This window comes from Lepisma saccharinum, chromosome 16 (assembly GCF_977018435.1).
Source record: "Lepisma saccharinum chromosome 16, izLepSacc3.1, whole genome shotgun sequence".
Classification (NCBI taxonomy): domain Eukaryota; kingdom Metazoa; phylum Arthropoda; class Insecta; order Zygentoma; family Lepismatidae; genus Lepisma; species Lepisma saccharinum.
In genome coordinates, this window is record NC_139244.1 from 61,182,226 (window position 1) to 61,196,864 (window position 14,639).

Here is a 14,639-nt window from a genome sequence, read left to right on the forward strand (position 1 = left end):
CTTCAATGTATTTCTTTTTGTGTAACAAATATTTCAGCACAACATGCCTGTCACTCTGATGTGTTTCTTATGCTTGGAAGAAATTGGCATAAAAACTTTATTAAGTATAATTTCTAGTTTCACCACTTTAAGGCTTGGTATGAACAAGTGAGAAAAATTTACGGGACGTTGTTGTAATTTTGTTGAAGACTTACCGTTGCATTGTTAGAAGAGCCCCTTTCGTCTGTACATTTGCTTGCGGGCTGTTTCTCTCCAAACGGAAGTCCGTGATCGAGTTCTTTGTAGCGGCTGAGGATTTTCTGGAAGGAAATATAATTCACAATGAAATCAACGTTCTCTTATCAAGCTTGATTTTCTAAAGCGTACTACTAATGGATATATTTATAACAACTAAAAATTAAGTAAATAGTTTCCAGATAATAATTGGCCAAAACATCTCTAACTCAATGACGGACTCAGAAGGGGGACGGGGGCCATCCACTTCACAGATTGACCAGCCCGACTCCCTTATACCCCATCTGCAGAAGGAAAAGGTAGATAAATAAGTATTAATTTAGCCCTATAGTATTTAGGTGCATAATAAATGCGATTACTCCCCAGAAAATATTCCTGTCCCCCTCCGCCCGTCTCCTAACTCATTATTTTCATGTGCAGCATTGCTCTAAGTGTACGCTAATTGTCTTTGTTGTTAACATGGTCCGAGAAATCTTGAGTTTTTTTTAATTGAAAAGGTTTGATGGCGTAAATAGATGAATAGTTAGATTGTCTTGAACATCCTAGTGTATGTTTAGCGCATCTATGTTGCTTGCACGTATTTGTACATATGAACTACCTTATACGGAGCATTAATTCTATTTGTGCAATACATGTGGTATCAGCAGACGATAACAAGAAAGACAATTGAAAATTTAACTGACCTAGTTACATTAAGTCACTTACGGCACAAGCATAATATATATATCGTACTCAGGATTTTATATTCTGAAGTTCTGGAAACCTGGTGCTTAATATATTATTAGCAGTATATAATAAGAAGTAAAGTTATTTTTTTGTTGCTGATTAAATTTGCGATTTGACAATTCAGTTTCGACGGAAAATTAAAAACCTTGGTTACTACTTTTAAGTAAGTTATGTATATGCAAAACGTTCTTCATAATCAATGCTATAACGAACATTTTGCATATATTACATTGAAATCAATGGAACAATACTTATTTTCAAAAGTTATAGACTTTTATTCATATACACATGTCTGTAAACTTTTTCCTATTTTCAAAATTCTGTCAGACTAGTAATAATATTACTATTATTATCTCACACAGTTCACATCTTTTAGTACGTCGTTGGGTTTGTAACTTTTAAAAAGTCCTAATGAAGGAGCAGAACATATTAGGACGCAAAGACAGAGAAATTATGTTGAGGAAACGTAAGTTTTTCATAGAAAAGGCTTTTTCTAGTAAACGGGCCTGTAAAATATTTGAATAGTTTGATTAAAGCAAATAAAAAGAATATTTGTAAATGTACATTTCTCTGTTTCTAAAACTGTATGTAACTTACTATGGATAGGTTTGATGAGTGTGTTAATGAAACTAAACATTTCAGTAACTTTTTTCCACTGCAAAAAAAAAAAAAAAAAAAAAAACATTCTGGATGTTCTCCATAATTCTAACTTAAAATATATTTTACAGTCTTTGTAGCTGAATGTTTGGCAATTTTTTAAATGATAGTTTGCAAAATAGCAGCTCCCATGTATATTTACAGTTTAATGATAATAACGGTTTAACATGATATGTATTTTGTATATTTTTCTACACAAAATATTTGTTATTTTTGCCTATAAAAAGTATTGAATTTTAAATCAAGAGAAACGTAACTGTGTTTACAGTTTACATATTACATTTCCTTTCGTATGAGTTTCACCCCATCAGTACATATATTTTGTTTCCTTTCTTTTCCATTCTTAGAGCCTAATAAACGGTAGCCGGACAATTGCGATGAACACAGTTAGAAGTGAAAGGGCGGTTGGACAATTGCGATGACATTTTAAGTCTTCTATCAAATTGAAGGAAGACTTAACATCCCGTACAATACCTCTTACAAGAGAATTATGTGAAATATTGATATTTTCGGTAGGAATTTAATTCAATCAAGTTTTTGATCATGGGCTAAAACCAACAGATATTTTATGAAGTGACCCATTTCCTCATATGTGCGAATACACTTCCCAACTCTCTCGTCACGTTTCTTCCTTTTCTGACCTTCTAGATTAAGTTCCATCCGCATGTACTTGACGTTGGAGTCTTCTGCTTGACGCTTGAGGCAAGCCAGGACGTCATGAACTTTTGGATGCGGTGTTCCAAGCCACCTATTTCCTTTGTTGTTCCAACCTTCTACAGCATTATTAGTTCTGTGGCGCCATTGGTTAGGTTAGGTTAGGTCCTGATCGTCCCAATTGTCCAACCATTAATGTGTAAAATAACCTTCACGGTCAAAATCATCGCAATAGTCCTAGATTCTAATAAACACCATTAAATTATTACGAGACTTTTAAAAAAAGTGATTGTGATATCTACAAAATCCGTACGTATATTATTCTATATATATAGTTTTTATTTAAAGTATTTTAAATCGCTATTTAAATCAACCTGATTTAAATCAATCCGCTTGTCTACAACCCCTTTCTGCCAGATATTGTAAATCAGGCCTTTTGAGGTACGAGCACCAATCCTGCATTTTCACAACCTACGTACAACTTTCGTTGTAAACTTATCACACATTCTCAGTTCCAGTGGAACTAGCCTATTGTATACATGCTTTCTTTTAATCTTATTAAGTACAATTAATCAACCCCGTAGTTAGATATTTTGACACCCAAGGCAGGGTTGTGGTTTTATCCCCCTTCCCCCCGCACTTACAAGCGCCAACATTTTATGTGCGTCATTTAATATTTTCTTCTTGTATTGTGATACGTACTAGAAATTTAGATATGAAGAAACAAAGGAAAATTCATTGATATTATATAGGTTATATTTAAAGATTCGTAGTTTGCATTTTTTATTTCTTAAAAAAGGATTTTGCATATTTAGGAATATTTCAGCTATTTCTTAGTGTCTGAGGAACATAGTTAAAAACACAATAATACAACTACTCCCGGAAACAGAAAATGCCAACAGTGCGCTACCAAAATATAAGTCTACAAATAAAAGAAGAAAAAAGGGTCAAGTTACACCTTGTATGTTTTCCTTCTCCCTTTACCCCTGTCAAGTGGACTTTTGGGTCTTTAAAAAAGCTTTGAATGGCGACCTAGGTTTCAGCCTCCTTACTGCTTGTAAAAAATTTTGCAGGGGGGTCGGATAAATGATAAAAGTTGAATAGTAGAAAAAAAAAGTATAATTATCACTGTTATAAATTGTTGTTATACAATAATAATAAACATTATAAACTAACAAATATATTCAATTCGAAATAATAATAATAATTAGTTAGTATCTGAAATGCATTTAGATATTAACTTTTGCACGTCTCGTTCAAGAAAAGGCTTTAAATGTTAGGGGGATTTTTCCCGTAAAGTTTCTTGTGTGACCTCTCACCTACAACTGTAATTATTTGAATTTTGAGAACTGTGGAACCATTTGTTCTTTGGATGGGATGGTAGAATGTAACCTTGTTCCTGTATTTTTCACTCAATGTTTCCGATCCAATTCATTTTTACTTTGATTATTCTGTTCGAATACTAACTAAATGAACTTTTTTTCTATTCTTAACAATAAGAGTAACAAGCTTTCGGCTTTCTTGTATCTCTAAATGAACAATGTCAATTTCCAGGGGGTCCACCGACCCGTTCGACTCCCCCTCCCGACGCCCACGTACGGGTCTGTAATTAATCAATTAATAATTTGCTGTATGCACAGGTAATATGGACCAAGGAGCTCAACTTGATTTGAAGAATGGTTCACGTCAAATTTTTAACTCTAACTATAACTTAGAGTAACCTTAAACGCACGACTGAAAGAAATTAACATTTTGAAAACTTTTATAATTACCTGAGTTTGAGCGAAGTCCGTGTAGCAGTTGGCTTGCCCTGGTGGCAACAAATGGGCTCCGCCCCACACAGTATAAGGCTCTGGGGATGGTCCGGTGGGGTAGCGGTGAGACCACGGTGAAGGGATGAAGGGCGCTGGTGGACGGCAGAACCTTTGCTGGACTCGATTGTTGTCTTCGTAGAAAGTGAGAAGATGGTTTCGACGGATAGTCCTGTTGTTGACGCCTTCGAAACAGCCTAAATTTGCACTATATGGATGCTGGGGGATGGGCAACAGCTGCTTGTTGCTTGCGACGCTGTTAAGCGGTAGAAGAACGGGCATTTCCAAAGGAGGCCACTGATTGCAAACTCCCGACTTGCCTTTACTCTCAACCGTAGGCTTTATCACGCCATTCATAGCACCACTGCTGATGGCGTCGGTTTCTTCCTTGACTGGCAACACTGGCGAAGGTTTAAGCAGCGGTGTCCTTGCTTTGAACTCGTTCGTCTTGTCATCAATCGAACATTTCTTTTCCTCACTTTGCACTGACCCTCGACCAGAATCGACGGATGGTGATTTGCAGAATATTTCCGAAAGCTTGTCCATGTTTGCCAGAAGTTTTGTTGAGGCTTCTGTCTCTGTTGGTGATGCATCTTTCGGCGTGTAACACTTGTCGCTGTCCTGGGATATGTGCTTGTCGTTGCTGGTGATGGAAATGTAAACGCTGTTTCTTAAGGAGGCTTTCTGACCGGGGATAATTTCAGGTCCGTTCGATAGATGGTGTTCATACTCCTTATCTCTCTTTGCATAGTCAATGTCTACCTCTTTATCTACTTGAATGTCTGACAACCCCTTCACTTTCAACACTTCTGCAGCTTTCAGGAACACCTCGAAATCTTCCTGTGGAATATCCACTGATCCTGTGTACATGAAGTCAAGCAGAGCTTTCATTTCTTGGAACCTTACATCGTGCAGGATGATTGTGATGTGCTTTGAAGGGTTCTCCAGCAAAATTTCCTGCAAAACATAACAAAATTCAAAGATAAATCAATTTATTTTCACGGCGTTTCGGTAAAAATGACAGCTGAATGTTTAAAATGTGTTACAGCTGTATAAATAAACTCATTTAATTCGAAATGTCCCGTTGCAAAAGATTTGGAGTTTCAGGCTCTCTAATTGGAAAAGTTGTTTGTCATTGAAAATGTGGCAACGTTAGTGATTTCTTCAAATTTGTTAAACCTTGTTAAAAAAAACTCATGTTTTATTCTCATGTTTAAAATACATTCAATAAAACGGTTTGCATTTCTATTTCAACTTATTTTTCGCACTTATAAAAATATTCTGAGGTAAGGTTAGCATGTTTAAAATTTGCATCTATTTAGTACAGATTTCTGAAACGTTGTAAAATTATGATGATTTGAGATGTTTCAAAACATTTATGATGCAATATATTTCCAAGTAAACATTTGAAAAATTAACATATTTTGACAAGAGATGTTTTATGAATTGGTTTTATTACAAGACAATAAACAGGGTGGAATGTTACAAACTGTAGGTTTATGTGAGATTATCACGGAAAACTACGTGTTAAGAAATAAACCATCACGGCGAGTTTTTTTCCCTGAAGAATAATAGTATTTCTAATACTAAGATATTTATGCAATTTATTTAACACGTATGGCTTAATTTTCGTTTACAATAAAAAATCTCATTCCAGAGTTGTTAATTTTGCAACTTTGAGAACATTTTTAACTTAAATCACACGAAAAGTCCCGAACAACAAGAAGTGTGTCCGGCTCCCTGGCCCAGCACGTTAAATGGTTGACTTCCGATTCGCCACAAAAGTTCCCGAATTGGAGTTCTCATCATGGGCATAGATATTATTTGTTAGTTTCCCGTCCCTATATCAATTTAATCCAATCACCACCCATCCTCATCGTTGCGATTAGCCAAAAGTGGCAGAAGAGCGAAGTAAAATAAACTAAATCAACTTGTACCATATTTTGACCAATTGTGTTAAGTAAGATAATACATATGGTTTTCCAATAAGAACGATATGATTTTACAATGAAATAAAATAAAAACTACTTCAGATACAACCAAACTTTGTATATTATTTTGAAGCATAATTAATACATTATGTTTTAAATAACACATCTTTTAAGTGTCCACCTCGACTTCGTGCACACAAGTGAATTCGATTAATCCAATTTTCGATGATTTTGTGCAATAACTCGGGCCTAATTTCACGAATGCAGCGTTCGATGTTCAATCTTAATGCATCAAGGGTTCGTGGTCTGTTTGCATAGACTATAGATTTCAAATAACCCCACAAAAAGCAATCTAAAGGAGGTAAATCACAACTTCTTGGAGGCCAACTAACAGTTGCATTTCTTGAAATTATCCTTTCACCAAACTGCTCTTGCAATACGTTGATAGTGGCATTAGCAGTGTGACATGTGGCACCGTCTTGTTGGAACCACATGTCCTCCAAATCAATTTCCTCTAAATCTGTACCGCTCGCCAGTCACTGTAACTGCATCTCCTTCTTGGATTTGGAGTCCGATGTTGCCACCATGCCATAAACCACACAATACAGTGACCTTTTGCGAATGCAAGGGCTTCTCGTCAATCTCTTGTGGATTGTTTTCACACCAAAAAGTACGATTTTGTTTGTTAACATATCCACTTAACTAGAAATGAGCTTCAACTGAAAATATAATTTTTTGCTCAAAATTATGATCCGTTTCAAGTTCAATAGAACGTCTATTTTCATAATTTTTTGGGATAATAACCAAACGTTCTTCAAGCGTGTATTTATCCATGATGAATTGTCACAGTATACTAAACAAAAATAACAACTAGTGACAGTTATAACATTTGAAGCATAGTTGCCAGTTCATTTCAAAGTCATATCATTCTTATTGGAAAACCCTTTATTTCCTTAGCTTAGAATATGTGTAAAGTGTAGAAAGTTGCATGTTCAGGACGATCATTTGCCAACTGACATAATCTACTAACAATACTTAAAAGTGAAATGATGAGAAGTTGATGTAATACTTCCAAATTCCCTTGAAATAAACCAATCTTCTCTCCTTCGAGGAAGATAAAAAAATGTGCCATAACTAACCCTTTCCATTATGTATTACTTGTCCTGTTCTGATAAATTATGCACGCTTCGTTGTACTGTGAGAAGTATTTACCTGCAGGTAGGGACTGCATGCAGAGAGCAGGATTCGGTGGGCTTTGATTCGTTTGTTTTGGCAACATATCGTGACGTCAGCAAACACCTCTGAAGCCTGCAGTTGCTGGAGATATGCCAGGAGACCCATCTGATGGTGCTTCCATCGGACTTGCAGGTGCTTTTCCATCTTCATTCTGCAAGAGAGAAGAAAAAAGGGTCAAAGATCGAAGCACGAATTGCAAAAACTGACCAAAAGCCAGAAATAACTTTATTGAGTTTATTTGTACAGTTGCTAGAAATAAAAATGAGATACATTTATCGTGAAATACTCACTTCCCTGCAATGTGTGTTGCTTACAATTGAAAAGATGCTATCGAATTCCGGTCATCTCCGTATAGTTAGGCAACACATACAACTCCATGCCGTGAAGCAAGTGTGAACCAATTTTATTGAGGTGACTACTATTGGGGCATTCCAACGTTGCGTGTGTGACATTCACACATAAAATATACGGTTCTAGACATGCAATTGGATTAAAATATTCATAATGAACTGATTTCACAGAATTATGAAGTACTTTGTGGTGTCTTCTAACAAATGGAAAAACTTGAGTATGATGATGTATACCCTGTCCCAGCTAACTGTAGAGCAGGGCTGTGCATATCGGCAGAGAAGGAGGAGGAAAATCGAGTGGTGAAAGCGCAGTGTTGCCAACCGTACGGTCCAGCCTTAGTCCGTATGCTAAATGCACGGCTTATCAAAATTTGCTCTTGCAGTTTTATTCCTAATATTTCCCTAAGAAATTCTTGAACCAATCGTACGGACCTGGAGACAAAAATACGGTCGGTTTTCCATGTGCGTTCCGTAAATCACCCAAATGACAACCTCTCTTCCACATAGTAAAACCTGGACTCCATTATGCAGGCTAGCGAGGTTCTGGTGTCTGAACACACAGCCTATATAATATCTCTGTGGGACAGTCCTTATATGTTTGTGTCTGTTTCTTCATCGGTCTTACCATCATTCATCCTGATCTTCGCGATTAGATAAAAGTGACAGAAAAGCGAAGTAAAATAAATGAAATCAATAAATCAATTAATGAAAACCAGGAGATAAAATGCTGTTTTTCGAATGCTCTTAGCTTAATTGTAAACAAGGCCTTAACAAGCAAAACATTATGAGGAAAAGCTGTTCGCGTTAATGTTCTCTATGAGCTGTGAGGGTTTGTCGAGGATGTACGGCCACACCCTGTATACACATGGAAAGCCTCCCCCAACCTCTTTACTTATAAAGGAGAATCAAACTTCATTTTACGTCAGGCTCGAGAAATATGCGGCCTCCCAGAAGGCGTAGTTTTAACGTCTTCGCCTTGTAATGAAGGGGTCCAGGGTTTGATACTAGAGATGGCCACGAAATCCGCATAACGGATATCCCAATTTCAAATTAACCAAATATCCATTTCGGATGCAACTGATAATCCGGATATCCGAATATCTTAATAATCCGGATATCCGAATATCCTTATAATATGGATATCCGAATATCCTAATTTTCCGGATATCCGAGTTTCCTAATAATCCGGATATCCGAATATCCTAATAATCCGGATATCCGAATATCCTAATAATCCGGATATCCGAATATCCTAATAATCCGGATATCCTAATAATCCGGATATCCTAATAATCCGGATATCCGAATATCCTTATAATTCGATATCCGAATATCTTTATAATTCGGATATCCTAATAGTACATATTTGATGAAAGATATGTAGAAACTCATACAGTGAAATACGAACAAGACGAATAAAGGAATATGTGGATAGCCCGCGAAACGGATAAGCATTAAAACTGTCCATATAATGCGCACATTAGGACATGCGGTCATTTCTGATAATTCGAATATCCAAATAATTCGGATAATCCAAATATCAGGATAATGAGAATATCCGTATAATTCGGATAATGCGAATATCCGGACAATCTGGACAATTCGAGTATCTGGATAATTGAAGACTAAAATTGGTAAACGCTCTTAAGTGCCACAATAATTCAAACACCGTTTTCCACGTTAAACTGTGAAATGTGCCATGCTTTATAATGTGGTAAACGTGAAATGTGGGTGGTAGCCCTTTAAGTAGTTCAAAGGGCGTGTAAAGAGGTCACTAGTGTGCACGTTCTTACGGGCTGATGTGCGGAACGATGCGATTTCCCAACACTTTCGCTTTTGGCACTTACAACATTTACCACTTTTAGTCCTCAATTCTGTTAGCAGAATATCCAATATCCGGATAGAAAATTATCCGGATTTGGTCATTCCTATTTGATTCCCGGTGGAGGCATATAGTGGTTCGGATCTCACTTGAAAAACTGCAGGTCCAGTTCCGATTAGACTTTGTGCATAAAGTGGACTTAAGAAAACAAACTCCAGCTCGAGCAACGTTCTTACACGTATGGAGACCAGCGAAAACTCCCGTGCAGTAATTTCTCCGCCTGCACAGTGTATGAACGCAATCTCCGAAGCCTCCTGCCTCTTACAACGCTACAGTACCGTGCTCGCTCTCCAGTCCACAATTGCATACGAGAGCGCTCTCTCACAAATACGGCGGGTTGCCAAGGCCCGTTCGACATTGAATGTGTTCCTCATACAACGTCGTCTAAGTCGTACAGCACAGGCGAAAACTTGGATATCCATTGACGCCCACAGCCAAAACTCGTCCAGTAACACCAAACGGCTAATGCTACAGAAACGTGTTATCAACTTTAGAAGTTGTTCCTGTGAGGTGGAACGGTACTTGTCTACATATTAAGTATAGGACGGGAAGATTTCCTGTCTTGTTCACGCCTAGCTTTTATGAAGCGAGGAAGAGAAAATAAAAGAGTACAGAACTGGTTTCCGAAGTGGTTTACACACATTTGACTCCAAACAACAAAACACACGGAGATTCTGAACCTGGGAAACAGTGTTGCACACTGAGATAGCAAAGTTTGCCTTCAGAACGAAAAAAATTCCTCTTTTTTAATCAAGTGTTTCTTCGGTTACAAGGAAGTAAGAATGGTGATTGGTCAAATATTGATTGACGGATTGAGTTGGCGTTGTAAGTCCACTTAATGCACAGTAAGGCTAATCGGATTTGGATGTACAGTTTTTGAAGTGACATCCGAAGCACTCTGTGCCTCCACCGGGTATCGAATCCGGGACCCCTTGATTAGAAGGCGACGACGCTACCACTAAGTCATCGGGAAGGCCGTTCCAATATTGGTAAGTGGGTGGTAAAATGTGTGTGTAAAATTGCACAAGAGTGGGAAACTATTCTATCCAGATCACAACACTAGCGTACACAATATTTTTTTCGAAGGGAAGGGAAGGGGGCTGGTATTGTAAAGGTGGATATTGGATAGGCGTGAGGGAAGGGGTGGGTGGCAGGATATGCAAGAAGAAAATATTTCGTGATGAACTTCGTTTTAAAAGTTGTTCAAAGACAAATATGGTTATCAAGAATGATTGTGAGTCATTTCACCATCTTGTTTCTTCCAGGGTTCTTTACTGCTTTCATTCCAAAATTTTGATTTTCTCAAAAATTCGGGGGGGGGGGGTAGCCGGTGACTCACGATATTCAACTCTTATTTCTGGAATATTACCAATGGGGACCTCTCAAAGGGACAGAGGAACAGGCTGTTCCGTATCATTTTATCGCCATTCTAACGTTCCCAAAATATTAGCATATACCCTGTCCCAACTATCTCTGAAGCAAGGTCGAGCACAGCGGCAGAGAAGCGGGGGGATCGAGTGGGTAGAGCGAAGCGGTACACGCTGCTGCGATGGCTGATAACTGCAGTCGCTTTCCGCCTCCACGCAATTCCGTTCCTCTCACGTGTTCATTGGTGGAGCCGTCTCGCGCAGTGACGTTCAATGAGAAGTAGCCAGTCTAGCAGAGATAGATCAATCAATCTCACATCTCTAATTATTTTCAACTCACAATACTTATTGTCTTGTTGAAGCCACAGTTCACATACAACACTTTTTTCACGCACTTCTCGTCCTTCGGTGAGATCAGCGGACAAGACTGGAGTAGCTGGCTTTTCCTCCGCCTCACCAGTTCCAGGTAGGAACAGCCGACCGACGGGAAAGGAAGATTCTTTCCTCTAATTTCTGCAATGACAATGAACGTACAATTAAACAGTTGAAGGGTGGATACAAGAGAAACACTCATGCAAAGGCCAGGGCTCGAATCCGGATCTTTCAGTAACGAAATCGTGAAATGGAGGAATTAGGGAAATCTAGTAAAGCATTTTTCTAAAAAAGAAAAAAAAACTAAATCATATACAAAGATGGTGTGTCAAAAATCCAATTGAAAAATACCACAGAGGAAAAATGCAGTTTGCTTTACCGATACCCTCGTATCCAAATGGTTAGCGCTTTTCTCTCGTCTTTGTTGTCGGCAGACTTCCGTGGGGGAGTGGTTATCACAGCGTGTTACGACAGCACGGATTTGGGGTTCGAATTCCGACATGGGTGTTCATTGTGTGTGTTTGTGTCCCTTCATCAATTTTGTCGTATTATCTTCGCGATTAACCAAATGTGGCAAAAAGCGACACTAAGTAACAAAAATCAAATCAAAACTTTATTTTACTTCGCTTTTCTTTACTTCGCTAATCGAGAAGATGATAGGATAAAATTGATTAAGGGACACACACAAAGAACACAGGAACACCCACGGTGTTCAATTCAAACCCGGGATTTCTGGCTTAATAGTCAAATGAAATGAAAAGTGGTCCCGCGTTCGATACCGGTTTGGAGGCGCAAGTTGTTCGGATCCACTTTAAACTGTAGGTCCAGTCCCGATTAGCCTTACTGTGCATAAAGTGGACTTAAGACACCAAAATCAATCAATCAATTATCTACTCGTAAAATCATGGTATTAAAAAAAATATCGCTCAACAGCGAATTTTCACTTAGACGAAGTCATATCTTGTCCCAAACAATACTGCCTACCTTTTTCGAAACAGGACAATCAAGCTGGAAGTTGGTTCTTCTACAGTCTGTGAACCGATGGAGAAGGGGAGAAAGCGAATGGGCGAAGCGAAGCAGTACGCGCTGATGCAAACGACCGGTAGCTGTATCTCCATGCAATATATTTTCCACTCACGCGTTTGTTGGTCGAGTAGTCTCAAGTCGCTACTTGTCCAGAGAACTCGGTTTCGTTTTCTTGCTCATAGACTCCCTGTATTTGTTCATCGGTTTCATCAATTCATGATTGTTACTCGCGATTAACCTAAATATGTAGAAAAGCTGACCTAAGTTAAGATTTTCAAATTCTGTATCAATATCGAGCATTTCCGTGAATTTATTTTCAATTTAAGGAATTTATTCCCAACGAGAGCTGGAAACACTGGTTTAGAACGTGCACTGCTTGCGTGTCAAAGGTTCCGACGAAAGTCACAGGCTGCAGGCGATCGTGGGAAATTCCACGTAACTGCTGTGTCAGGATGTCGAACACGAAAGCTCATCTGATCATTGTAGGAAGTGTTTCGTATACTATTTTGTTGCTTTTGATTAATTAGCGTCGCTTAATCTCCTTACATGATGATTAGATGAAAGAAGAAACACAAACAATTCCCAGTCCTAGATGCGATCCAAGAACGATTGCAATATCGACGTTTGGAGATATGGGATATGTTAAAATTCACCGGAACAGCGTGATGCCTTTCAGACGGCCAATGACTAAAGTAAGAATCACGAACCTTCCGACCTTCTGTAAACAACCGTCTCACTTCGAGTAACGTATCACTCCACGCCAGCTGTTCGTGAATGACACGGCCATCATATGCTGCTCACTCGCAACCTTTAATTTTACGTAACATGGAAGAACTTATTCTTATTTTAACTGATAATCTACACATTGAAGTATAATAAATTTTCTAGAAGTGATTAAATACGTGTCCTTGTTCAAGAATGAACATATTTTTCTACGCCAAAAGTCCCATTTATCTGACACTGGGTTAATAGATCCCCCTTCCCCCCTCCTCTCTCAGTATGACAGTGCCAAAGTTATACAAGAGAGAGAGAGATTTGTTTCAGTAAATTCAAGCCTTTTGGTTTTATTGCTTCCTCTTCCACCAAATTATTGTCCAACATTTTTGACATGTAGAGAATTGTTTTCTCCTTTGTGCAACAAATATACCGCCAGTTTTAGCAGAAGCTAAACAACGATAAGCCGGGGAATAAAAAGAGATTGTTTATTTTTCACTCGGTTTCTTGTGCACTAGAAAACAAGAAGACGATAATAAGCACATTATTTACGCACGTCTCATGCAAGTAATGTATTTTCTTACCTTGATTCAGCAGTTCCATTTTGAACTTGATGCATTTTCGGCGCGGAACTCAACGTGGCACAAGAGGCGATTTAACGTCGACTGCTAAAATTGGGGAGATCGTCATCATCATCACTATCAACATCTTCCCAACAGTGGACAGGACGGCTCTTTGATTGAAAGAATACGAAAGCACCTCGCGTTGTATTGCGCTTCTCAAAATCGGTGTACTTGTTTATACGAGCAACAACGTGTTTTTTTCGCGGGAATCACAACTTGACCGGTCGTTTTCCTTTCTTTCACCACACCGAAAATACAAAGACGCAGACACACAATTACACTTGGACCCCAACTTCACTGCTTGCTCAGGATAGCACCGACACAACGTCACATAAACGTTAAGAACAACCTGCTTCTTGCCACTTTTCAAACGGCTGTATTTCCGAAAGTCTACTCTGAAAACACGGGAGACCTTCCTGCACGCATGGAAGTCGCCATGTTCGAAACTGGCGCTATTTTCTTACTGTTCACGTGATCGATTGTAATTTATACAATAACCACGTATTATTATTATAGACAGAAACCTTTAATGAAAATATATTTTAAAATGTAAAATGCAATGTAATTTACACATTCTTCTTCCATTAGCTTACTTTCATAGAACGGACTACATGATGCGGAAGAAATCCGTTATTAGGCTGTTGCCAACCTCAATACTTCTCACTAAGTCAAGTACAGAAACGGAAGTGGTTTGTCGAATGTCGGCATATGATAGTGTGATTTCACATTGTCAGTGACGATCCTCCGGGGATGGGGGAGGGGGTGGGACACAGGAGTCAATCTATAATCCAGAGGTGTTCATTATCCGGATGGTGACATCCTCACACTCCGGAATACTTTTTCGGGTGAAGGAGGGCAGGCCGTAGGGTGAGGGAGGTTGATTTAAAATGAACACCTCTCAACAAAGGAGAAGAAAAATGTGACAATATTTAGAAATTCACCCCTAAATATGCATTTTGTTTTATATGCAGCGTACAATAAAATGTGACTGCCTCAAAATATTTCTGTATTCTACAGTCTTCTTTCCCCACTTTTATGCTTCTCTAAGTTTCCCTT

The 14,639-nt window shown here is 38.4% G+C and overlaps 1 protein-coding gene across 1 annotated transcript in view; it reads right to left on the reverse strand.

Moving 5' to 3' along the window:
- The window catches only part of LOC146000503 (uncharacterized), a 65,612-nt gene that overhangs the window by 5,985 nt on the left and 44,988 nt on the right, over positions 1-14,639 (reverse strand). The window contains exons 2-4 of the mRNA XM_083138234.1: positions 7,226-7,400; positions 4,044-5,039; positions 195-299 (exon numbers count right to left, since the gene is read on the reverse strand). Coding sequence (XP_082994360.1) covers positions 195-299; positions 4,044-5,039; positions 7,226-7,399 — 1,275 coding nt within the window. The 5' untranslated portion in view covers position 7,400. The remainder of the gene's footprint in view (positions 1-194; positions 300-4,043; positions 5,040-7,225; positions 7,401-14,639) is intronic.